The sequence below is a fragment of the Prionailurus bengalensis genome, chromosome C1 (genome assembly GCF_016509475.1).
Source record: "Prionailurus bengalensis isolate Pbe53 chromosome C1, Fcat_Pben_1.1_paternal_pri, whole genome shotgun sequence".
NCBI classification, from domain to species: domain Eukaryota; kingdom Metazoa; phylum Chordata; class Mammalia; order Carnivora; family Felidae; genus Prionailurus; species Prionailurus bengalensis.
The window spans coordinates 92,683,028-92,709,648 of record NC_057345.1 but is presented as its reverse complement, the minus strand read 5'-3'; the positions used below and the strand labels follow the sequence as shown (position 1 = coordinate 92,709,648).

Below are 26,621 nucleotides of genomic sequence, written 5' to 3'. Positions count from 1 at the left end.
AGGACTGGAAGTGTAGTATCTGTGGAGCCACACGAAAAAGTCAGATATCTGGGCCGACCGACATGGCTAACTTTACATGCAGAGAGGACTACCTCCGGGCAGCTTGCTGAAACTCCAAGCTGTTAGGGAAAGGGGGCGTGAAGTTAACCCGAGCTTCGAATGTCCTCTCCCCCCGCCCCAGCACTTAACCTGCGGATGCTAAAACCCCCAGCCTCTGGGGGCTTGCTCCTCGAACTTGCACCTCTGACAGCTCCACTGGGCGCGAGCACACCTCCTCCTCCCCGCACCCCCCCGCCCCTTCCCCAGCTCCGGTCCCACCGCCCCTTCGAAGATCCACGGCAGCCCTTTCACTTCCTGCTCCGCTCTAGGCAGCGCTAGGCCCGCCCCTCCACGCCTCTAAGGGAGGCCGGCGCCGGGCGAGCTCCTCCCCGAGCAGCAGCTGGAGCGGCCACTCCCTGCGCGCCAAGCCCGGCTGGGTTGGGGTCTTTGCTCCTGCGCCCTGCACCCGGCCGGCTCCTCGCAGCCAGGCGGCGGCCGGGACGCTGGTCCTCGTTGCACCCGCCACCCCCGAGTCCTCGCCCCGGTGACTCCCCTGGGCTGCGCCGCCCCGCGCCTCCGGGACCATGCTGCGTTGGCTGCGGGGCTTCGTGCTGCCCGCGGCGGCCTGCCAGGACGCGGCGCCGCCGACGCGCTTCGAGACCCTCTTCCAGAAGCTGGATCGCAACGGGGACGGCGTGGTGGACATCGGCGAGCTGCAGGAGGGGCTCAAGGGCCTGGGCGTCGCCCTGGGCCAGGATGGCGAGGAGGTGGGTGGCTGCTGGGCGCAGCGGGAGGGCCGGGAGGGCTGCGGAGATTCTGGGTGCGGGTTGCAAGGAAGGCGGAACTGTGCGGCTTCCAGCCGGCGATCGGGTGCCGAAGCTCGGGAATGGGGCGCGGGGCCAGGGTCCCCCGGGACCGGTGCTCGTCACTTGAAAGCCTCCTGGTATTTTTCCAAAGGAAGTTAGCGCAGCGAACACTGTAGCCCGCTCTAACGATTTAAAACGTCTGTACCGCAGTACTTTTGTGTGAATGCATCCCGGCTCCTTTACCTGCCTTTTTGCAAAATTTAATCATAAAGAATTTTTTTTTTTAAGCTCTCATTAAGTTTTTTGTTTCTTTCGGGTTTTTGCTGTTGTTTGTTTTTCAAGTTCTCAGACTTACGTGGGCTCCCGGTTCTGTAAAAAAGGCTCACACTTTGTGACACTCAGAAGCTGCTTTGTTACACCAGCTAGTTTTGTCTAGTGTTTCAGAACTTGTGAAAACCAGCCGTGTGTTTCCTGCCAGCTAACTGTTGAGGACAGGCAACATTCCCTTGTTTAAGACCTTCTTAATGTCCTCAGTACATATATTGACCTAAAGGGTTGGCCTGTCGCTGAGCAGTTTCAACTCCTATGAGTCATTTTGATTGTGCCTCTGAAGTTCAGCCCCCTTAGCGGGGTGGGGATACTTGGAACCTCGCCAACCTCTCTGAAACATAAGAGGACACTTCGACATTCCCTATCCCAAGAGGGGAGGTGATTAAACTATAAGAGCCAACAACTGTTTCACAGTTACATTTTAAGCTACTCGTTCAATGTCTTTAGTAGTTCCAGGCCCCCCGTTAGTTTACTATTTCTTACCGAGGTCAGGCTTATCAGTAAGTTACAATTTTTAGAAAACTGTCTATTTTGTCCAAGGTTCATAATATTCACTTACAGTTTTTAAAAAGTTCTGACTATGTGTCATTAAGTTGTTCAATTTCATTTCTGATATTAATCTCCACCCCCCTCCTTCAATTTTGTCAAAGATTTTTCTTATTTATACTTTGAAAGAATAAACGTTTGGTACTTTTTGCTGATGGTTTCTTTGTTATTTTTTTCCCATTAATTTGTGTCTTTCCTTCTGCTTTCTTGGGGCTTACTCATTTGCTCTTTTTCTAATTTTTTCAGTTGAATGCTTGATGACTTAATTTTGAACTACAGTGTCCCTTTAATCACTTTTTTTAGCTGCATCCCACAAATTTGTATTTTTGTTATTTAGTTCCAAGTATTTTCTAATTTCCAATGTGATTTCATCATTAACCCATGAATTATTTATTAATTTTTAGATTTTTAAATTTTTTTGAGCGAGAGAGAGAGAGAGTGTGTGTATGTGAGTGGGAGAGGGGCAGAGAGGGAGGGAAACACAGAATCTGAAGCAGGCTCCAGGCTCTGAGCTGTCAGCACAGAGCCTGATGCGGGGCTCGAGCCCAAGAACCATGATCATGACCTGAGCTGAAGCCGGACACTTAACCAACTGAGCCACCCAGGTGCCCCAGACCCGTGAATTATTTAAATGTGTGCTTTAAATTTCCAAAGGTACGCTTTTTTGGTTGGTTCTTTGAAAATATGAATAAAATAGACAAACCTCTGGTAAGGCTGATTAAGAAAATAAGAACTTAAAATCAGAAATAAAAAATGCCTTTAGTTTTCCAGAGTTTATATATGAACAAATTATAAAGTAAGTTGTATAAAATTATGTGAATGCAAACATAGAATAGGATGGCATATATTTATCGCTATCACACACACACATATATTATACATAAGCATAAAATGTATTTTATGCATACATATACACATATACAGTATTACTCCCTGTGCTTATGCTAGATATTATTAACTATTCCCAGCACTCTTTTTTGACTTCTTTTTTTAAAAATATTTATTTATTTTTGAGAGAGAGACAGAGCGTGAGGGAGGGAGGGGGTAGACACAGAATCTGAAGTGGACTCCAGGCTTTGAGCTGTCAGCACAGAGCCCAATGTGGGGCTTGAACTCATAGACTGAGATCATGACCTGAGACGAAGTCCAGCACTTAACTGACTGAACCACCCAGGCGCCCCTTGACTTCTTCAATAAAATGTTAATAATGGTAGTGGCACTTGGGTGACTCAGTCAGTTAAACTCTGACTTGGATTCAGCTTGAGTCATGATCTCATGGCTCATGAATTCAAGCCCCTTATTGGGCTCTACACTGACAGTGTGGAGCCTGCTTGGGATTCTCTTTCCCTTTCTCTTTACCCTTACCCTGCTTGCACACTCTCAAAATAAATAAACTTTAAAAAAAAGGTCAATAATGGTTATTTATGGATGACTGGAGTTAAATTACCTTTTTACTTTTTTCTTCACAATTTTTGTATTCAATTTTTAAAAATAATTGTATATTATTATGATTAGGGGGAAAAAGAGGTTTTTGTTTTGTTTTTATAAGTATCACCTCCTCTGAGATGAGCCTTTTTGGGCCACCCTCTATAGAAGAGTTGATCACACCCTACTGTGTGTAAGTCATTTGTCTCACATGTCACTACTGTTATCATTTTCAAAAGGTATTATTTTCAGTTACTGCCTGTGCCCTCCAATAAGACCAACCATCTCGAAGATGAGGGTCATGTCTTAGTCACCTAAACACTGTAATACAAAAATATTTAGGCCTGTGATTTGAAACAGCCTAAACAAGGCAGAGGCCCATTTGAAATAATTGCAGAAAAAAAGATAAAATTTAAGGGTAAAGCAGTTGTTAGTACTTGTATTTCCAGCCTATGTAGGACAAGATAACCAAAAAATCCTCCTATTGCAAGATACAAAGAAATGCTGGATAAAATAAGAGAAACATCTTTTTTTTTCTAAATGAAGACTTATTTTTTAAGATCAATTTTTAAGTTTAATTGAGAGGAAGGTACAGAGATTTCCCATATACCCTCTGCCCTTACACATGACATGCATAGCCTCCCCTATCGTCAACATCACTCAACAGAATGGTGCTTTTTTTAAACCAAGAGTGAACCTACATTGACACATCATTATCACCCAAAGCCCATAGTTTACCTTAGGGTTCACTCTAGGAATGTATATTCTGTAGTTTTGGACAAATGTATAATGACATGTATCCATTATTACAATATCATACAGAGAATTTTCACTGCCCTAAAAATTCTGTGCTCTGCCTACTCATCCCTGTCCCCCATTGCTGATCTTTTTATTGTCTTCATAGTTTTGGCAGATAAACATCTTTTTACATGCATAAGAAAATAGGAGAAATCTAAGCAAACTGTCTGGGTTTGAATCTTGGTTCTGCTACTTAACTAGTTAACTTTGGACAATGTTCTTTCTCTCTCTCTCTTTTTAATTGAAGTATAGTTGACACACAATGTTACATTAGTTTCAGGTGTACAACATAGTGATTCAGCAACTCTTATGTTCTGCTGTGCTCACAAGTGTAGCTGTCATGTGTCACCATACAACACTATTACAATACCATTAACTATATTCCCGATGCTGTGGTTTTCATCCCTGTGACTTATTCATTCTGTAACTCCCCTTTATCAATTTTGGCTTCACCCCTTTCTGGACAATTTTCTTAACCTCTCTTGCCCCAGTTTCCTCAACTGTGACAGAAGCAACATTAGTTCCTATATCATAGGGTTATTGTGAAGAATAAATGAATTAAAATATGTCAAGTACTTATAAAACTGCCTGGTACCTAATAAGCAATCAGCCATTAGCCTTTATTTTTTTTAAAAAAATTATTTATTTATTTATTTATCTATTTATTTATTTATTTATTTATTTATTTTTAGAGAGAGCAAGCATGAGTTGGGGAGGGGCAGAGAGAATCTTAAGCAGGCTCCACACCATGCTCAGCGTGGAGCCTGACATGGGGCTCGATCCTATGACCCTTATTTCATGACCTGAGCTGAAATCAAGAGTTGGGTGCTTAACTGACTGAGCCATCCAGGCATCCCAACAATTAGCCTTTAAATTATTATTAAAATTTTTTTAAATGTTTATTTATTTTTGAGAGAGAGGCAAAGAGACAGGGGTAGGGCAGAGAGAGACAGAGACACAGAATCTGAAGCAGGCTCCAGGCTCTGAGCTGTCAGCACAGAGCCTGACATGGGGCTCAAACTCATGGACTGCAAGATCATGACCTGAACCAAAGTTGGACACTCAACCGACTGAGCCACCCAGGTGCCCCTAGCCTTTAAATTATTGATTATTGTTACTACAATCTCTACTGAAGGATGTCAAAAGCTCCCTCTGTGATTGTGGATTTGCCAACTTCTCTTTATAATTCTGTCAATTTTCCCTTTTATATTTTAAAAATAGACTATATAGTGGACTATACTACTGGTGTGTTCAAATTTAGCATTTTGGTATCCTCCTGGTAAATTGATCCTTTTATCAGTACACTGTCTTGCCTACCCTTATAGCATATTTTTCAAATGCCTGAATTATTATACCACGGTGTCGTCCTCAAACAGTCATTTCCCAGATCACCACTGGGAAATCATCAGCATTGGGCTCCCACCTTGTGCAAAACATTATTCTTGTGCCATATTCCACTCAGGGCTCTTTGCCGGTTGGGTGATGAGTGAGCCAGTTGCCAGATCCCATGTTATCACCTCTTGTGTTGAACTTCTCTTGTACTGTCAGTTCTGGTCTTCTGAGGGGAAGAAACCCAAGATGGGATTGAGTGTGCAAAAGATTTATTGGGAGCAATGCTTGTGAAGGGTAAGGAGGACGAAAAAAGGAGTAAGTCGAGGGGGTCTTAAGACCATGACATAAATTAAACCCCTGTTAGAAGAGTTGAAGAAAGAATGATTTTGGAACAACTTTAGGTCAAAGCAGTGTTCTTAGAAAGTCTCAGCTAAGATAATAGGGAGTCACAGGGCAAATGTTGTCAGTGGAGTCCTGTGTCACAGGCTGCCCTGTGCTGGTCCCCTGCTGTGGTCAGTGTTTGGTTGGAGCAGCCCAGGGCAAGCACGTACTTGGTGTCAGAGCTGTGGCAGCAGAGTCCAAGGGTGTGGCAAGGCCAGCCGTCAGTCAGCTCTGCTCCCACATCAGTTTCCCTTCACGGGTGATCTGACCTAGCCACCAGAGACCTCTCCTTGTGCCACGCAAATCTGCTTCTCTACATCATTGTGGGGAATACTTCCTCATTGTTCTCTCCCTCTGTTTCTCAGGGAGGTCAGTGGGACAAACTACAGTCTCCATTCCAGTCACAGCTGGTACTCATTTCCCTTCTTGACTGTCTATTTTTTAAAAACAATGTTTATTTATTTATTCTGAGAGAGAGAGAGAGTGTGAGCCGGAGGGCGGGGGTAGAGAGAGAGAGAGAGTGAGAATGAGAATGAATCTCAAGTTGGCTCCATGCTCAGTGTGGAGCCTGATGTGAGGCTCAATCCCACAACCGTGAGATCATGACCTGAGCCCAAGTCAAGAGCCAGACACTTAACCGACTGAGCCACTCAGGCGCCTCTTGACTGTCTCCTTTAAATTCCACTCATACTCAGCTATAATACCTGCAGGTCTTTGTGACTTCCGGTGTGCCCCAAACCTTCATTTGTGAGGGGTCTGAGCTTCTCAAGCCAGTGTTGCTGCTTGTGTCCATTCACAGTTCTAATTGGGCAGTGGAGTACCAGGTAGCGTTTGTGGTGTCCACATGGGTCACCTAAGTTCCATACCTATTCCTGTTTGTCTCCATTGCATAAAAGCAGCCCTGTCTCCTGCTGATCGGGGTCAACTGAAAGCTACTAAAGCAATGACTTCTTTTCCTGCCTGTTGGTCCCTGGACACAGGGAGTTCCAAGTGTCCTGGTGGTAGCTGTAGCTGTGGTTCAGGGGGACCCTTGCTGTATTCCCTTTTTGGGGACTAGAAACTAACCCTGTAAAGCCCAGAGTTGTGGGAGCAGGAAGCAAAAAATCTCCCAGTGGGTCACATGGAATGCTAGTAAGTGTGACTGCTCTTGCTCCTACCTCTTGGTTCCTGAACTCACGTTTTTTTTTTTTTCCTGTTGGGGGCACAGAACCATACAGAGGTCTCTCATCTCATACATATACTGCATCCTGAAGGGTGGCAACTCACTTTGGCCAAATATTGTCTCCTCAGTGCTTCAGTTATGGTTTCAGTAGGCCCCTCTAGCATCCTGTGAGGATGGCTGCCTCTGGACAGTGTGGTGTGTAATACGCCAGTGGATCCCTTGGTCATGGGCCTACTTCCACACCTCTTTTACTATGAAGCAGATTCCCTGGTCAGACACTGTGTTATGTGGGGATTTCAGGCCTGTCAATCAGGTATTCCATAAGCCTCCAGATAGGGGAAAGGGAAACCCCTACCTGGAGGAGGTTATCTGTTCCTGTGAGGATGAGCCAAGTGCCCCTTCCAGAACAGAAGGCCTCAGTACAGCTGACTTTCCACTTAGTGCCTGGTTGGTCTTCTTGAAAAATTAGTGTCATATCAGAGGAAGACAGGCCAGATCCTCAAAGACATTTTGGGCCTGTTGAATGGTTTGGCTTTTATATGAGCAATGGGAGCCTTGAGAGGTGTTAAGTAAGAGCGGGACACAGGCAGACTGATGTTTTTAAAAGGAAGATCACTGTGGTGGCCGTGTGGGAAATAAGTGGAGGAAGAGAGGGTTAAAGCAAGCCTGGGAAACAGTAGCTAACCAAGTACTTGGAATTAGGATCACATGGTCAGTCTGTATGGGGGAGAGTTTCAGAGGCATAGGTCAAGGGTTTGCATAATGTCAAGGATTGGGGAGATTATTTACTTGAGTACCTAGAAATGAGAACTCTGAGGTGACTCTTCAAGGGAAGCCTAATAGTTTGCAGCTAAGACAAATATTCAGCATGAAGTGAAATCTCTCTAAATTTCCATCTGATAATATCTCCTCTCCATGTTTCCAAGCGTTTGTAATGAATTCAGTAATTAGAAGACAGCAGATTTCTGTTTAAGTTCTTTTAGACCTTAAATGGAAAGAATATGGAATATAAAAGTAGAGTGTAGAAGAGAGTCTTAAGGAATACAGCTAACCATTACTAAGTGTTGCAAAACTACCCAGGGACAAGATTTCAAAGCAAGTTCTGCTTTTTAGAATATTTTCTTTTTTAAAAAAAAAAATTGTTTTTAAATGTCTATTTTTCTTGAAAGAGAGTACGAGTGGGGGGGGGGCGCAGAGAGAGAGAGAGAGGGAGACACAATATCCAAAGCAGGCTTGAGCTGTCAGCACAGAGCTTGGTGCAGGGATTGAACCCACAGCCGTGAGATCATGACCCGAACCGAAGTCGGATGCTTAACTGACCGAGCCACCCAGGCGCCCCTAGAGTATTTTCTATTTTTTCCTCCTCCTTATTGTTTTTCATCAAAGGCTACATTAGAGCATTCTAAAATACATTCCCAATGTTTGGATGCCATTTGAGGTACTCTAAGGAACAAGTTTTAGAACATTAAAGAATAGAGGAAATAATCTGAATTTTAATTTACCCAAATGGAAATTCTGAGGAAAATAAACTGATGGGGAAGAGTCAGCAGTTTTAGCTGGAATTATGCTTATTTTGTTTCAATTTAGAAGAACAATTTGGAAGAATTTGGAACAATGTAGGGCCAAAAACAAAACAAAACAAAAAAACAACAAATGCCCCAAATTTTGAATTCAGGCAATACAATGAAAAAAGGGGATCTTGCCCAAAGGATTTTACAGATATTTTTCCTCCTTCTCCAATCTTGGCATCATTTTAGTGACTCCTCTTTTAGTAGTATGTGGAGGAGAATGGGGGTCAGGTTTCATAGAGTATGAAGGTATTCCTGTATCCAGGTTCAGAGCGGGCTGATTTAACAAATGTGTTTAGTTAACCAGGTAAATTACAGGCAGTTTTAAAACTAAGTTGTTTGCCATATTTTCATGTGCATCAAGTCTTACTGTAACTTTCTTAGGAGAGATTTATCATCATAAGGGGTCTAGGACTCTCACAGCAGAGACTGCCGAGAGCAGGAAGGGAAGCAGCATGGCCAACGAGGTCCCTACGTGGTGTGACTGTGGAGTCCTGGCCAAGTCACTTAACCCTTTGCTTTACTTTCATTATTATTAAAATGCAAATATCTTTCTTGGACAGAGATTTTTTTTTTTTAAGTAGATTTCACACCCAACATGAGGCTTGAACTCACAACCCTAAGATCAAGATGTGAGCTGAGATCAAGAGTTGGACACTTAACCGACTGAGCTCTTGTCAAGATCACATGTGACTGGATATGAAAGTTCATGTAGAAAAGCCTTTAAAATGTGATGTCACAGGTACTAGATGATGGACTTGAGGACCCTCTGTCCTAATGGGTTTTGAGTGTATGCTAAATGATTAGGCAGTGTCTGACAAGTGGTTGGACTGGACAGCCTGATTTAAGGGGTCTTCCAACTCTGACATGCTATGATTGTTTTGATTCTCTGTCCATAAATTTTATATTTACAACTACAGGTGGAATAGGGTCACATACAAAAACAGTAGCTTAGCAAATGTGTATTGCTTTGCATGCAATTTCTTTTCAGGGTTTTACTCCATGACATAATTCCTCTGTTAACAAGAGGGATTTATTTCATTAGCATTTCAGTTGTCGGAAACTTTATTACTAAAGAGATTATGATAAAGAAATCTTAGAGGTACATTTTAGGACATCGTAGCAGGGAGATTATGGTATAAGAAAAACAATGAATTCCAAATACATTTATGTCAAATGTTCTAAAATATATAACATCTGTATCTTTTGTTTTTTCTCCTTATATTCTAAAATCTTATACCTCAAGGGATGACATCTTTATTTTGGAAAGAATGAAAAAAATGGAAGAAGTCTTTCTTAAGGCATAAAATACCCATTCCATCGTGGTAGCAGTCTACCTGTTAGTCTTCTTCCCAAACCCCAACATTCTGTTTCCCTGATTGGGCCACAACCATGGACACTTGTCTCTTTATTTTCTTTTCTCTGCTTGGCATTGCTCTCACTCCCTCTTTTCTGCCTGGTAAATTATTACCCATTTGTTCAAGGCTTCAGCTCACCTGTATAATTTTACCCTAGTGCACTCAGAATTCTTTCTTTTTATTTATTTAAAAAATGTTTACTTATTTTTTTTAATGTTTATTTATTTTTGAGAGAGACAGAGACAGAATGCGAGTGGGTTAGGGGCAGAGAGACAGGGAGGCACAGAATCCAAAGCAGGCTCCAGGCTCTGAGCTGTCAACACAGCTCACGAACCCACGAACCACAAGATCATGACCTCAGCCAAAGTTGGACGCTTAACCAACTGACCCACCCAGGTGCCCTTTAAATTATGCATTTAAAATCATAAATTTTCCTCCAGGCTTTTGTTACATCTTATGGAGTTCAGATCCTTTTCTTTGAGTCCAAAGCTTGGAGGTCTGGCCATTTCACATTCTGCAACGAGGCATTATTTTCTCCACGAAGTGTGACCATTAAACTAATAGAGTCTATAAGCTTTGAGTGGGTGATTATGAGTGTCTTAACAGGCAGAAGGTTTATATTTTGAATGGTGGTAGTAGAAGGCTTGCTTGTAATATCAAATAACATAATTTTATTTCTTTCTCAAAAGCAATGATTTGTATTAATAGAGATAGATAGTTTGATATGACAGCTTTTTATAAGGATCATTTTTAGGAAAAGATTATTTAATTTTGGAAATCAAAGGGAAAAACACTATATTAGACATTTAAATCCTATACTAAGTCAAGTGTGTGCTTTTTATCTTGGAGTTTATAAAACGCATGTCTTCTGGAAAACAGGCAATCTGCTCAAAGTGTTTGTATGTCCAAATAATTTTGCAGTTTAGCCTATTTAAAACTCTTTTTTTTTTCTTTTTTTTGTAGAAAATCTTAACTACTGGTGATATCAACAAAGATGGGAAGCTGGATTTTGAAGAATTTATGCAGTACCTTAAAGACCATGAGAAAAAAATGAAATTGGCATTTAAGAGTTTGGACAAAAATAATGATGGTGTGTCTTTATTTTCTATTCATCACCAGCTATGAAGAAGCCCTTCTCATACTTCCAACAGTATAAAACAGTGTGTTTTTGGTCTCTCTTTTTTTATTTGGCAAACAATTGTTAATAGTGTGTGTGTACTTGTTTTTCTTAGTGAAGTGATTTTCTATAGGATTTATGTCTTAGTGAAGAAAAGACAAAGACATAGCTTTGTCTACTGAGTTAAAAACTGAGTAGGGCGGTTTATAAGATGTTCACTATGGAGTATTATGCCAATTTGACTTAAAGTTATAGATTAAAAATAGTTATGTTTCCTTGCTCTCTGGGCAAGAGATATTTATTTTTATTCATATATATTCTACAATTTAAAATGTTAAATATATTCTAAATATAAAATGTTATATATTCTGAAATATAAAAAAAATTTCAAATTGTCTTACATTTAATAGTCTTTTGAAAGAATTAATTTAGAGCAACTGTTCTCAGATCATGGAAATTGGGGGAAAGTACTAGATAGACATTTAAATATGTGTCTTCTTTTCTTTTATAATTAAGTGAATTCTACCTCCAGTGTGGGGCTTGAACTCACCACCCTGAGATGAAGAATTGCATGCTCTACTAACTGAGCCAGCTGGGTGCCCCTAAATATGTATCTTATGACTGGAATTATGCTTTCACTATTTAGATTAATAGTTTGGAGTTAATGGAGTCCCAGTGTGTAGAGCAAAAACAAGTGCCACAGTAGGAGAAAGGGAGGGGTCATGAAACCCTTATCACTCAAGGCAGCCTTTGATAGGAAGTGAGAATTTATTTTTTAAAAATTATAATGCATAAGAAACTTAATAAAAAAACTGAAATGGATCCTCAAACCCCTTCCTATATATGAGTAGTCAGGGCCATTTAATTCACAGACTTGTTATTCAAGAAACACATTAAATATATTGAGGGGAAAATATAGTTCACAGTTGGGGTGGGCAATTTTTTTGGTAAAAGGTCAGTGGGTAAATATTTTCGCTTTGTGGGCCATGTGGTCTCAGTTGCAGCTACTCACCTTTGCTGTCATAGTGCAAAAACAGCTCTAGACAAAATGTAAATGAATGGACATGACTGTTCCAATAAAACTTTATTTATAAAAGCAGGCAACAGGCCTCATTTGGCTGGAAGGTCATAGTTTGTTGGCCCCTCGTTTATACTGAATATAAACTTTAGTTAGGCATAAAGTAAGTTTCTTCAAACAACTAAACCTTTGAATGAATTTGATGATGGTTCAAGTCTGTGACAGTCATCTAAGAAGCTGAGTTTGAGGTGGAAACTAGTCCGATTCGAACATTTGTTACCTTCTCCTCTAAGCCTTACACATTATATGTCCCCAAGTCTAGCCTTAGTCCAATCTTTTAGCAAAATGCAGTTCTTACTATCAGCTTTACTTCTCTACAAACATTCATCCTATGTTGAACCCATTATAGTTCAGTCAAATAGGTAGGACTATGTGTATAGTGTTAAGGCAGGCAGTAGCTGGGAGATGGAACCCCCTCAGGATCATCTGCCAGATAAGCAGAGGTGAATCATCCCAGTATGTAAGTTGTGCACATATCAGTTGTTCATTCCAGAAAATTCTAAATGATCCAGAGGAAATAATTAAAGGTGAAATTTTATGGTACATTTGTAGTAAATGAAAACAGTTTTCCCTTAATTTATCTTATTTGTAGATTTTGAAATAGTTTCTTATTGTAACTTCATATTTGTGTTTATCAGGCTTCTTTTTTTTTTTTTTTAACTTTTTTTTTCCAACGTTTTTATTTATTTTTGGGACAGAGAGAGACAGAGCATGAACGGGGGAGGGGCAGAGAGAGAGGGTGACACAGAATCGGAAACAGGCTCCAGGCTCCGAGCCATCAGCCCAGAGCCTGACACGGGGCTCGAACTCATGGACCGCGAGATCGTTACCTGGCTGAAGTCGGAAGCCCAACCGACTGCGCCACCCAGGCGCCCCAAGGCTTCTTTTTTTTTAATAGACTCTGGAGACTCTATTCATATATATATATATACATATATATTTAAAGTTCATTTATTTATTTTGGGAGAGAGCTAGTGAAGTGGGGGAGGGGCAGAAAGAGAATCCCAAGCAGACTCCGCCCGTCAGTGCAGAGCCTGATGCAGGGCTCAAACCCACAAACCACGAGATCATGACCTGAGCCAAAATCAAGAGTCAGCCGCCTAACCGTCTGAGCCACCCAGGCACCCCTGTTTATCAGACCTCTTAAAGCAAAGCATAGTCTTTCCTCATTTGTGGGTTCTATATTTGAGAATTTGTCTACTTGCTAAAATTTAACTCCAGAAGTAATTCCAAAATCAATGCTTACAGCATTTTTTCAGTCCTTCACGGACATGTGCAGAGTAGCAACAAATTTCATTTGCTTGACGAGCACATTTCTAGCTGAGAAAGAAGAAAGTGATGCTCTGCTTTCTTGTTTTAGCACTCCTACTGTAGACAAGTGTCCTTCTGCAGTCTACTTAGTGCCATGGTTTTTTTGTTTTTGTTTTTTTGCATTTTTGTGCTTTTTGTTGGTGATTTTGCTGTTCAAAGTGGCTCCCAAGCATGGTGCTGAAGTGCTGTCTAGCATTCCTGAATGCAAGAAGGCTGTGATGTGCCTTAGGAAGAAAATATTAGATAAACTTCATTAAGGCATGAGTTGTAGTACTAATAGCCGTGAGTTCAATTGGTATTGAATCAACAATATAATATGGTATTATGTAGTACCATATATTTATATACACATATAACAAGATTTTATATTGACAAGGCTTTGTATTGATTGATTGGTGAAAATATTGTGGTCAGAGGCTCACAGGAACCTACCCCTGTATTTCTCATAGGAATAATGGCTCAGTATTTGATAATTCAGGGATTATAGTGACCTTGTAGAACATAACTGCCATGAATAATGAGAATCGGCTGTATTTAAGAGTGCAATTATAAAGGGGAACATTCAGGGGTGCCTGGGTGGCTTAGTTGGTTAAGCATCCGACTGCCATTCAGGTCATGATCTCATGATTTGTGAGCTCAAGCCCTGCGTCAGGCTCTGTGCTGACAGCCTGGAGCCTGTTTCAGGTTCTGTGTCTCCCTCTCTCTGCCCCTTCCCAACTCATGCTCTGTCTCTCAAAAATAAATAAATGTTAGAAAAAATGAAAAATAAAGGAGAATATTCAGAGTGGTATATAAGGAATTTCATTGCTAACAAATAGATGCCTCTAACTGTTCTTACATTGTTCAGATTCTCGTGTTTCTCTTTTCCTCTCTCTAGGAAAATTCTCCAAATCCTGGGATTTCTTTTTTTTTTTTAATTAATTTTTTTAATGTTTATTTATTTTTGAGAGAGAGACACACAGAGCATGAGTGGGGGAGGTGCAGAGAGAGAGGGAGACACAGAATCCAAGGCAGGTTTCAGGTTCCAAGCTGTCATCACAGAGCCTGATGCAGGGTTTGAACACATGAACTGCGAGATGATGACCTGAGCTGAAGTCAGACGCTCAACTGACTGAGCCACCCAGGTGCCCCTGAATTCTGGGATTTCTTCAAAGTCCTCTTAGATGAAGTCTTTCCTTTCATCGCTAACAGTCATTTTTGTCCTCCTCTTTTCCTGGAGAACTTTGCCATTAGTACTAGTTTGGCATCGGACCCTCTCATGCTTTGTTTTGTTTCATCCTATTTCATGTATATCGATGTTGGGATCATGAATCTGTGAGTTGCTTGAGGGGAAAGTAGTATTTAATGCTCCAGTTTTTTGCTTCTATTTTCTCTTTGTTCCTTTCTTCATAGTCCTCTCATTCTGTCTATAAACATGCTCTGATTTCTTTAATAATAATAATTTTCCTTCTTCCACTGTCCTACTATCCCTGATTTCTTTATTTTTACTGCCAGATTTCTCAAAGGAATAGTCCCCACTCTTGGGCTTCGTTTGGTCATTTTCTACTTCTTTTTAAGCCAGTGCAATGCATCTTTATGCATATGAGATGCCTACTCATTTATCAAAGTATAGAAGTGCAAAGTTGTGAAATGAATAGATCCTAGTTAATGTAATTTACTTCGAAGTTAGAGTGTCTTGATTTGAATCTCAGTTCTGCTGCTGCTTAATGCTACTTGATCATGCCACATAAGCTTTCTTCTGTAGATGGCATATCATTATTCACCTACGAGGCTTTATGATTTTTGAATGAAATAATGTCTATGTACTTGTTTAGTCTATTTGTTAAATTTTGAGCTGGTGTGGAAGTATGTATTTAAGCAAACGTATAACTCACCTAGATTCATAAAAATTTTGCCTTACTGAGTCCAAGACTTTTCATTACTAAATGAGAGATGTAAAATTCATGATTTCTAAGATCCTTATCAGTTCTGAATCTGAGTTTATGCTCTTTTTAATTTTTTAAAGGAGTAATTGAGGCTTCTGAAATTGTCCAGTCTCTTCAGACATTAGGTCTAACTATTTCTGAACAACAAGCAGAGTTGATTCTTCAAAGGTAAGCTCTTTCTCTTACTGACAATTGTGGGGGGTTCCTTGATGTTAATTTTATGTTTTTTTATTATTTTTAAGATTTTAATATCTTATATTAGAGATCTTCATTTTAAGTATAGCTTAAAACTCCCTACATCTTACCATTCCTCATGTACATTCAATATCTTTCTTTGTCTTCCTTTTAATTTTGTATGAACACGTGTAAAGCGTAGGAGTGGAGGGTGTGCCTGGCTGGCTCAGTTCGAGAAGCGTGAAACTAAAGTCTCACACACCCGTATCCTACCTTCTGACCCCTCTTCCAAATTTTACGTAGTGTTTCTCCCACTCTACTTGCTTTTTGACTTACGGATCTCTGGCCCCTTTGTTTACACTGGTTCCTCAATATCTTGATCCGTTTCCTTCCACTTTTTCACTCCTCCTTTCTCCCATCCCCAAACCATCCTACCAGTTGCCTTCTTTGCCCCAACATTTGGGCTATTAAACATTTCTAGAGAAAAATGAGACTGTATAGATTAGTACTCCTAAAATGCACAGCCTTTATTCTCTACTAGACATTCAGGCTAAAGCTTTGTGTGTCTGTGTTCCTGGCCACCCTTGTCTTCCATTCCCCACAGTGATTCTAAATGTTTACCGTGCTATTCCCACCTGCCACTCTGTCCATTCTCTGTGGCTTCAAAGAGCAAGTTCAGCTAGGCATGGATGAAATCTGTTGACTCTGCTCTCACCATGTTTCTTTCAGTTCTTCGAATTCTCTAAAAGTCTTTTCCAACTTTGGAGCCTTTCACTTGTAATTCTCACTGCTTAAGGGACTAAATGCCTCCCGTATGTTTGACTTCAGTCTTCATGTCAGAGAAATCTACCCTGTCTAAATCAGTCCCCTCCACCCTACAGCAGTTTTATTTATTTGTGCAACTTATGAAGTTGCTGGTTTATCGCTCTTACAGGTTGTAACCATAAGCTCATTTGTATAGCTTAGTGTTTAGAAATACAGTTTCTGAAGTTAGAAGGCCTGGGTTGAAATACTATATTCTGTTTTACTTACCATGCCTGTGACCTAGGACAAAATACTTAGTCTCTCTCTGTCTATAAGATGGAGACAATAGAAAGTATATAGGATTGTTTTAAGGATGAAATGAACTTACTTGGGAAGTGCTTAGAACAATGCCTAGCAAATGCTCCATGAATATTAGCTATTACTTGCTACTGTTCAGTGTCTGTTTTTCCTGCTACACTGTAAGCTTTGAGGGCACAGACCACTTCCATCTTGTTAAGTGTTCTACACTCAGCACCTTGCAATAGTGGGCCCTCAGAAAATATTGAAGAATGTGTTAAAGAATGAGTAGAAGTCATCCTAGGGAAAAAGAGTAGGGGGAAGGACCTTCTAGGTAGAGGGAGAGACCTGTGCAGACATGGAAGCGTGTGAACACCACACTCAGGAAATGGGTCAGGCAGTGCGTTTCAGAATCCTCTCCAGACCACTGGTGGTCTTTCTTTTAGCTAGTGGTCTATGAGCTGTTGGAGTGGCCCATTGGAAACAGCCATGAATATAATAATAATGAACAATTTCTGGGATTTAAGAAAAAGAACAGCTGAAATAGTAGACAATAATAGTGAGACCAGAGAGAATAATTTGTCTTAAACTGTTCTAAGATCCTTATTCTTAGAAGAGGGAGATCAAATAGTATCTTTAGATTTTGTTATATGTATCTGGCAAAAATTCAAGGTAAATCTTGAAAGTACAGGAAGAAACTAGTTTCAGGCAATTCAACAAAGAAAGGAGGAAAACAATTCAAAGAAAAAAATGAGACAGAAAACAAAAGATAAGACGGGAGAAATAAGTTCACGTACAACAAAACCCTGTCAAAATGTACCCTGAAAAAATGTTAGGTCCTGTTTTCTTTTCACTTCCATTCCCAAATGGGGCAGGTTAAATAAAGTTATTATCTTTTTGGGAGGTGTAGCATGGGAGAAGAGTAGGTTAGAAAGTTATTGCCTCTGATAGGTCAGGATTTTCTCAGTTTAGTGTACAATATGGTGGGGACAAATAATTTCAATATTTTTGTAGTATTGTGACAGAGTACACTCATTGAAAAATATTAATGTCACAGTGGCATGAAACTATATTTTTATGCTCCCTACTTATAGTGGATTTTTAATGTATATCAAACTAAAAATTAACATAAGATTTGTTTGAACAGAAAGATTGTCAGATGAAAGAAAAAGTAAAACAAAATCCTGCAAACTAAGTGGAAGCTGCTGTAGCTAATTAATATCAGATAAAATTATAAGGTAAAAAACATTAGTGGAAAATAAACTGTCACCACATTTAAAATTCACAAAGACATAAAATTTTAAGCTGGTTAATAGAATTCCAGGGATAAATTGACAAATCCTTCATAGTAGTGAGAAGTTTTCACATAGGTCTCCCTGTACTTGTTAGATCAAGCATAGAAAAAAATTTAGTCAAGATGGAAGAGAAATAAATAAGCTTGATTTAATGGGTGTACAATAGAACCTTGCACCAAAAAATTAGAAAAATTTTTTTCTCAGGTACATATGGAGCATGTATAAAAATTGATTTTATAGTAGTCCATAAAACCAGACTCAATACATTTCAAAGAATTGGTATCACAAAGACCATCTTCTTTGACCACATATAGGTATTTAGAAGTTAATAGCAGAAATAAGTTCTAAAAATATCATGGGTTTTGGAAATGGTATATACTTCTCAATAATTTTTGGGTCAAAGAGGAAATCATAGTAGACATTCAAAGATACTTCGACTTGAAAGATTATCACATATGAAAACTTGTGAGATATAGCTAAGGTGGTACTTAGAGGGAACTCTATAGCCTTAAACCTTGTATTAGAGAATTATCAAGGGGTGCATGGGCTGCCAGGCCAGACCCGTGAGGAGACCAAGATAATCTACAACCTGGATGGGCGGGAGATGTGGTACCTAGCGGAGCTGCTCCTGCTCTCCGAGAGCATCACCTTGGCGGACTTGAAGGGCATTCTGCAGCGAGCCAGCTCTATGTTCTTCTTCAAGGCTGTGGACCACGGATTTGGAGTGGTGAAGGAGGAGCTGTTGAACAACAGTGCCTAGCTGAGGTTGGTGTCCGCTGATGCCTCACACCCAGAGCTAGCTCCCTTCTGTGCTGACAACCCACTGTAACTGCCACTGCCCATGGAGTGCATGGGCACTCTGGGGACTCCCGGCCCTGTCTTTCCACTCTTGTGCTGGTGGGAGCAGCCAGGAAAACCTGGACAGGGACACAGAGACAGACTCTTTGGTGTCTGCTCAGCATAAGCAGCCATGAAGGAGGGATGGCCCAGAGCACACAACCCAGGTAAACAGAACTGCAAAGGTGGAGCAGCGGCAAGAGCCAGGGGATTGGAATAGCCCATCCACCTTATGAGCAGTGACGTGGAGATGACCACCTTCTTCCATTCAGATGAGGATGACTGCACCTGCAGGTTCAGCAGCTCCACAGAGCAGGGCAGCGCCTCATACCGAATGAGAAGACCAGCATTAGTGGTGGCAGCAGGAGGTTTTGCAGTTTGAGTGGTCCTGATCCTTCAGCAGATCAGGAGTCCTTCATGGATTCCACAATGTCTCTCAACATCATCACAGTCACTCTCCTGGAAAAGTAGTTTTCTGGGCGTCTTCACTATGGGCCAAGGCAACAAGCATGATGATGGAGGCATCTACATTGGCTCTGTCATGAAGGCTGGGGCTCTGGCTGCTGATAAACACGTAATGCCAGGAGATACACTGTTACAGGCAAGCTGGATGAACTTTGAGAACATGAATAATGACAATGTGGTCCGTGTTCTTCTGGAGACTGGGCACAGACCAGGCCCATCACCCTGACTGTAGCCAAGGTGGTAGGACCCAGGTCCACGTGGCTGCTTCACAATGCCCAGGGGCAAGCCCATGCAACCCACTGACCCTGCAGCCTGAGTTTCCCACACTGCAGCCATGACCAACACCTTTCCTACATATGGTATGAGCTCCTCCCTGAGCACCATCACCTCCACTGGCTCTTCCATCACCAGCTCCAACCCCGACACAGAGCGTCTGGACCACTTACACCTGTCCATCCACAGTGACATGGCTGCCATAATCAAAGCCATAGCCTCCCCAGAATCTGGGCTGGAGGTCTTAGCCACATGTGGCTCCAGATTACCATCCTCAGTACTTTCATTGGCTTGGATGTGGGGGACTGTACCACAGTGTGGAAGGCTTCACTGACTGGTAGGAGACCAGCAAGTATGCCAGCAGCCTGCTGAAAGTGACTTTATCCACCACACTGTCAACAAGGTCAACTTCTCTGGGCAGTGCTACTACATCTTTGGCAGCCTTTGTGGCAACATGGTCAGCGTGTCCCTCCATGATCACAATGGCTTCAGCAGAGCCTCTGACTAGGACATGCTGGGCCCCTTTGCCACATCTGGGGGCTGCTCCTGGATCCATGGATTCCCTTACCAGTACCTGCTGCCCTTGCACCCCTACAACCTGCACCCGGGCTTCCCAGAGCTGGGGTACAGCTATGGTGGGGGCAGTGCTAGCAGTCAGTATAGTGAAAACAGCTGGAACAGTGGCTCCAACCATAGTGGCAGCGACTGGTGGAAGGAGAAGGACCTGAAATTGGGTGGCAACAGCAGCGAGTGGGACCACACAATCCACAGTAGCCTGCGGGGCTGTGGGAGCCAGCGCCCGGTCAGCATAGCTGCCACAGCCAGCACTCAATGACCAGTAGCCTGTGCAGCCACCGCATACATCTGAGCTACGGCCCCCTATGGCATTCCTTCTTTCTATACAGTTCCCCATGCTGATGATGCCTCCACTACCTATGGCCCTGGGGCCCCCAGGAACCCTCCAGGCAAAGACCTGGCCTCCATGTCCACCAAACTGACCACTAGCACCCAGTCCTTCCGCATGGCCAGGGGATACCCTAGTAAGTTCTTTGTAGATGTGATGTGAACTGGGCCCCTCCCCCGCTTCCATCCCACTCCTACCCAGGGCCAGCTGTGTCCCTGTCTTCATCTTTCCATCTTTTTTACTTTGTCTGGTACCTGAAAGGGAAATAAACAAATAAATTCAAAAGAAAATAATGAAGGCTGAAAATTAGTGTGCTAATTTAAAGGAAGACCAGAATATTCTCAAAGAAGGTAGGAAGGAGGAGATAATTAAGGAAGCAGTGGAAACAGAATGTAGAGATATAGTAATAGGATGAACAAAACCAAACATTGGTTATTGGAAAAGACAAACTTCTAGAGAGATTGATAAAGAAAAAGAGAAATGAGATATAAATAATGTTTGATTGCAAGTAGACACGTCAGAAATTTTTCAAAGATAATAAAATATCATGGATAATTTTATGCTAATAAGTTTGAAAACATGAAATAGAAGAATTTGCAGACACATGTAATTTACCAAAACTAAATCAAGAAGAAATAGCCAACAGTGCCTAAGCAAACACATTACACCAGTAATTAAAAATTTTCCCATAAAGAAAACTTTAGCCCTAGATGATTCTCATAAACTATCAAAGAACAGATCTACAAATATATGTAGAATGTACAAGAACAGCATTTGACCCATTCTGTGAGGCCATTATAATTTTAACAGCAAAGGCTGACAACTAATGAAAGAAAGAAATTATAGGCCAGCATCATTTATGATATAAATACAAATATTTTAGAGAAAATATTAGTGATCTGCTAGCTGTATAGAAAAAAAATTAGCTGTACATAGAAAACATAATGTACCACAATCAATACTTTTAAAAGAGCAACTTAAAATTTCTTTTAAGTTCAAAAGATATCAGTGTCTAGATTTTTCTTTTTTTAAATATAATTTATTGTCAAATTGGCTTCCATATAGCACCCAGTGCTCATCCCAAAGAGTGCCCTCCTCACTGCCCATCACCCCCTTCCCCCTCTCCCCCACCCTCCGTCAACCCTCAGTTTGTTCTCTGTACTTAAGAGTCTCTTATAGTTTGCCTCCCTCCCTCTCTGTTTGTAGCTCTTTTTTTTCCCCTTCCCCTCCTCCATGGTCTTCTGTTAAGTTTCTCAAGATCCACATATGAGTGAAAACATATGATACCTGTCTTTCTCTGACTGGCTTATTTCACTTAGCATAATACTCTCCAGTTCCATCTATGTTGCTGCAAATGGCAAGATTTCATTCTTTCTCATTGCCAAGTAGTATTCCATTATATATATATTATATATATATATATAAATTACATCATCTTTATCCATTCTTCAGTTGATGGACATTTAGGCTCTTTCCATAATTTGGCTATTGTTGAAAGTGCTGCTATAAACATTGGGGTACATGTGCCCCTATGCATCAGCACTCCTGTATGTATCCCTTGGGTAAATTCCTAGCAGTGCTATTGCTGGGTCATAGGGTAGTTCTATTTTTAATTTTTTAGGAACCTCCACACTATTTTCCAGGGTGGCTGTACCAGTTTGCATTCCCACCAACAGTGCAAGAGGGTTCCTGTTTCTCTACATCCTCGCCAGCCTCTGTTGTTTCCTGAGTTGTTCATTTTAGCCACTCTGACCGGCATGAGGTGGTATCTCGGTGTGGTTTTGATTTGTATTTCCCTGGTGATGCATGACGTTGAGAATCATTTCATGTGTCTTTTGATCATCTGGATGTCTTCTTTGCACAAGTGTCTGTTCATATCTTCTGCCCATTTCTTCACTGGATTATTTGTTTCTCGGGTGTGAAGTTTGGTGAGTTCTTTATAGATTTTGGATACTAGTCCTTTATCCAATATGTCATTTGCAAATGTCTTTTCCCATTCCGTCAGTTGCCTTTTAGTTTTGTTGATTGTTTCCTTTGCAGTGCAGAAACTTTTTATCTTAATGAGGTCCCAATAGTTCATTTTTGCTTTTAATTCCCTTGCCTTTGGAGATGTGTCAAGTAAGAAATTGCTGCGGCTGAGGTCAAAGAGGTTTTTTCCTGCTTTCTCCTCTAGGGTTTTGATGGTTTCCTGTCTCACATTCAGGTCTTTCATCCATTTTGAGTTTATTTTTGTGTATGGTGTAAGAAAGTGGTCTAGTTTCATTCTTCTGCATGTTGCTGTCCAGTTCTCCCAGCACCATTTTTTAAAGAGACTGTCTTTCCTGCTTTGTCAAAGATTAGTTGGCCATACATTTGTGGGTCCAATTTTGGGTTCTCTATTCTATTCCATTGGTCTGTGTGTCTGGTTTTGTGCCAATACCATACTATCTTGATGATTACAGCTTTGTAATAGAGGCTGAAGTCTAGGATTGTGATGCTTCCCGCTTTTGTTTTCTTCTTCAATATTACTTTGGCTATTCGGGTTCTTTTGTGGTTCCATACAAATTTAGGATTGTTTGTTCTAGCTTTGAGAAGAATGGCAGTTGTATTGAATGTGTATATTGCTTTGGGTAGTATTGACATTTTAACAATATTTTTATTCTCCCAGTCCATGAGCATGGAATATTTTTCCATTTCTTTGTGTCTTCTTCAATTTCCTTCATAAGCTTTGTATAGTTTTCAGCATACAGATCTTTTACATCTTTGGTTAGGTTTATTCCTATGTATTTTATGGTTCTTGGTGCAATTGTAAGTGGGATCAGTTTCTTTATTTCTCTTTCTGTTGCTTCATTATTGGTGTATAAAAATGCAACTGATTTCGGTACATTGATTTTGTACCCTGTGACTTTGCTGAATTCATGTATCAGTTCTAGGAGATGTTTGGTGGAGTCTGTCGGGTTTTCCATGTAGAGTATCATGTCATCTGTGAAAAGTGAAAGTTTGACTTCTTTGCCAATTTTGATGCCTTTTATTTCATTTTGTTGTCTGACTGTGGATGCTAGGACTTCCAACACTATGTTAAATAACAGTGGTGAGGGTGGACATCCGTGTCCTGTTCCTGATCTCAGGGGGAGAGCTCTCAGTTTTTCCCCATTTAGGATGATATTAGCTTTGGGCTTTTCTTAGAATACTTGATACAGAAAAGCTGTACCTTTTTCCAAATTGATAATGATTCAGTACCATTGAAACTTGTCAAGAAACTTGTCAAGCTGAGCATCAAATTTATACCAAAGAGCAAAGGCCCAGGAATAACCAACACATTTCTGAAGAGCTGTGAGAAGCAGGGACCTGCTCTGCCAGATACTGATTGTTATTAAGCTATAGTTAAGACAGTGGTGGTGGTACACAGATAGCCAAGGTGGTAAGTGGAACATAATATCCCAGAATCAGACCCATCCATATTTAGGATTTGTCACACAGAAGACAGGAAAAGGGAAAGGAGAGACTATGTGGTATGTGGGGCTAATGCATCTGGTTGTCCGTGCAGACACATGTGAAACTGGATACCTACCTGACGCTAGACACAAAAATCAACCTAAATGTCAAAGTTAACTGGGAATACTTATAGAGGAAGAAAAGGAAATGTCTTTATCTCATGTAAGGAAGGATTTATTAAAAAAAAAAAGACACAAAAGGCAGTAGTGCAAATAAAAAGATTGATAAATTCAGCTATATTAAAATTAAGAGCATCTTTTCACAGATACCATAAACAAAGTGAACAAAGAGAAGGTATCTGCTAATTTATAACTTGAAGTATAAGAATCAACTATATAAAGAACTGTACATATAAAAGAAAAAGACACTTAATGTAGTAGGAAAATGGGCAAAAGACAAACAGGCATTTCAAGTAAAAGGAAACCTGAATAGCAAATGAATACGGTAAGGGATGGTTGACATCATTAGTGATTTAAAGAGAAATGCAATTTAAACCACAATGAGACTATTTTATTTAAGTTTATCAGTGTTCTGTGGCTTTAAGCTCCAGAATTTGGAATTCATGTATTCATTCAGTAAATATTCTCTCTGCTAGGCTGTTCTAGACACTTGGGTCATATCAGTGAACAAAATCAACAAAAATCTTTGCCTTGTGGAAGATACTTACGAAGGCATGTGTGGGAGATGGAGGGGTAGGGTCAGATGATAAACAATTGCATTAAAATGGAAAATAGTGGCTATAAATATTGCAGCCCACAACAATGTTATAAACATAAGTAGTAACTAAGACTCTCATGCACATGTGGAATGTTAATACCCATGTGCTGAGACAAATGAAAGTTTAAGTGTAATTTCACACTTAAGGTCAAAATTAGAAATTGACACTAGAAAACATGATAATAAATGCCTGAAAATTACTTTTTATTTGACTTCCATCTTTATGTATCATTTTCACACAAATTATAGAATAAATATAAAGTTTGGAGGAGACACTCAAACTTTTCTTCAGAGACATTCATTAATTCAACAAATAAATGAGCACCTTCTTTGTGCCAGCCACTTAGGTCTTGAGTATAGATAGTGAACAAAACAATCAAAATCCTGGCAGGCAACAGAGTAGATCTTAGGAAAAAGCTGGTTAAATGACACACTATGAAGACACTTGTAAAACAAGCAAAAAGTTAATGACAAATATCTAAGACTACAGTATATTAATGTTACATGTTGAAGATGAGGTACCCAGATTTCTTAAGATTCAAAAGCCCCAATCAGCAAGTTAGAGTTTTTTTGTTTTTTTTTTTTTTTTGTTTTTTGTTTTTTTTTTTTTTTACAAATACTGCTAATTTTCTTAGCTTTGAGGAAGTTAGAGAAGGAAATTGATAGAATATTTTGCGTATATTCCCAAATCACATCCAAATATTTTAACAGAGCGTTAAGAAATATCTTTCTGGGGTACCTGGGTGGCTCAGTTAGTTAAGCTTTGGGCTTTAGCTCAGGTCATGATCACCAGTTCGTAAATTCAAGTCCTGCATTGGGCTCTCTGCTGTCCATGCAGAGCCCATTTTGGATCCTCTGTCTCCCTCTATGCCCCTCCTCTACTTGTCCTCTCTCTCTCTCTCTCTCTCTCTCTCTCTCTCTCTCTCAAAAATAAATACTTTAAACAAAAAAAGAAATATCTTCCTGATCCAGTGCAAGAAAAAAAGATAGATCATAAATCTATTCATTTCCCTCCCAATATTTAATCTTCAATCTTTAGTGTTTGATAGCTCACTGATTAGAGTTTGACACAGTGCCAAAAGTAGTCTTCAGTGAGAGCTCTCTAACTTTGGGACGCTTCTTTATCTAAATGATTAAAACTATCTAACAGAACATCAAAAACTTGCTGCCATTTCCAACAATCTATTATTATGAACTGGAATTTTTTAATAAGAATACTGAGTTTGAAAAGAAACTATCATTCTGCAAAATGGCCAATAATGTTTTACTTATAAATTTTATTTTGTTTTTTAATTTGCTTCTTTTTATTTTCAGTATTGATACTGATGGGACAATGACAATAGACTGGAATGAATGGAGGGACTATTTCTTATTTAATCCTGTTACAGACATTGAGGAAATTATCCGTTTCTGGAAACATTCTACTGTAAGTATGCTATGTGCATTACATTATACTTCCTTGTGAGCCACTCAGGCATCCCTGAAGTTCACATTATTGTTAAATCTGCTCCCGAAAGCAATGGGAGCTCTCTGAAGGAATTTTAATTTTTCTAGTGGGTTTGTCTGCTATGCTTATTCATGGATTTCAGTAAATTTTATACATAATAAATAAAGCCTAGGGTTCACATTGCTGCTGGTAGCAATGCCTAAACTTAAATAGAACATTATAAAATGATTGATGATTAATGCCTCATTTCTATGAGTATAGAAAATATATTAGTAGTTCAGTTGCCTAGATAAATTTTCTACTTATGTGAAGTTATATTTACATAATCAGACTCTTACTGTATCTTTGGAGATAGTTGATAACAGGTGAGGCTACAGTCATGTATTCATTTTATTGATAGTAAAATTAAGAAAGAGAGGGTTACTACTATAGTGTAGCCTCTTATCCCTACACTCCTACCTATAAAATCTTTTACACCAGAAGCACTTAGCTAATAAAGTTGTAGAAATACTATCATTATAGAACTCAATTTATCTCAAGCTATATTTTTAATCTATGGTGATGTGAGTAGGATGAAGGATTATTTTTAAACAATATTTCCCTGTTAGCTAAATTTTATAAAGAATTTGTTGCATGTTTTAAATGACAAGTCTATAAAAATATTTATAGACAGTCTGTATAGCAGATGAGTTTCGAGGTGTTCACATATATAGCTTTAATTTTTATTTACAGGTCTATAGCATATATCATGGTATAAAGAATAATGTGGCTAGAATTTTGAGATAAAGGGAATATCTTTGAAGAATTGACAAACTAAT

General features: G+C 40.1%; 1 protein-coding gene and 1 pseudogene across 1 annotated transcript in view; both read left to right on the top strand.

Annotated features, from left to right (window-relative positions):
- Window positions 1-378: 378 nt before the first annotated feature.
- SLC25A24 (solute carrier family 25 member 24) overlaps window positions 379-26,621 on the top strand; it is a 54,821-nt gene continuing 28,578 nt past the window's right edge. Inside the window, exons 1-4 of the mRNA XM_043575718.1 lie at window positions 379-806; window positions 10,709-10,835; window positions 15,257-15,344; window positions 25,671-25,782. Coding sequence (XP_043431653.1) covers window positions 624-806; window positions 10,709-10,835; window positions 15,257-15,344; window positions 25,671-25,782 — 510 coding nt within the window. The 5' untranslated portion in view covers window positions 379-623. The remainder of the gene's footprint in view (window positions 807-10,708; window positions 10,836-15,256; window positions 15,345-25,670; window positions 25,783-26,621) is intronic.
- On the top strand, window positions 18,806-21,158 carry LOC122480863 (annotated as a pseudogene).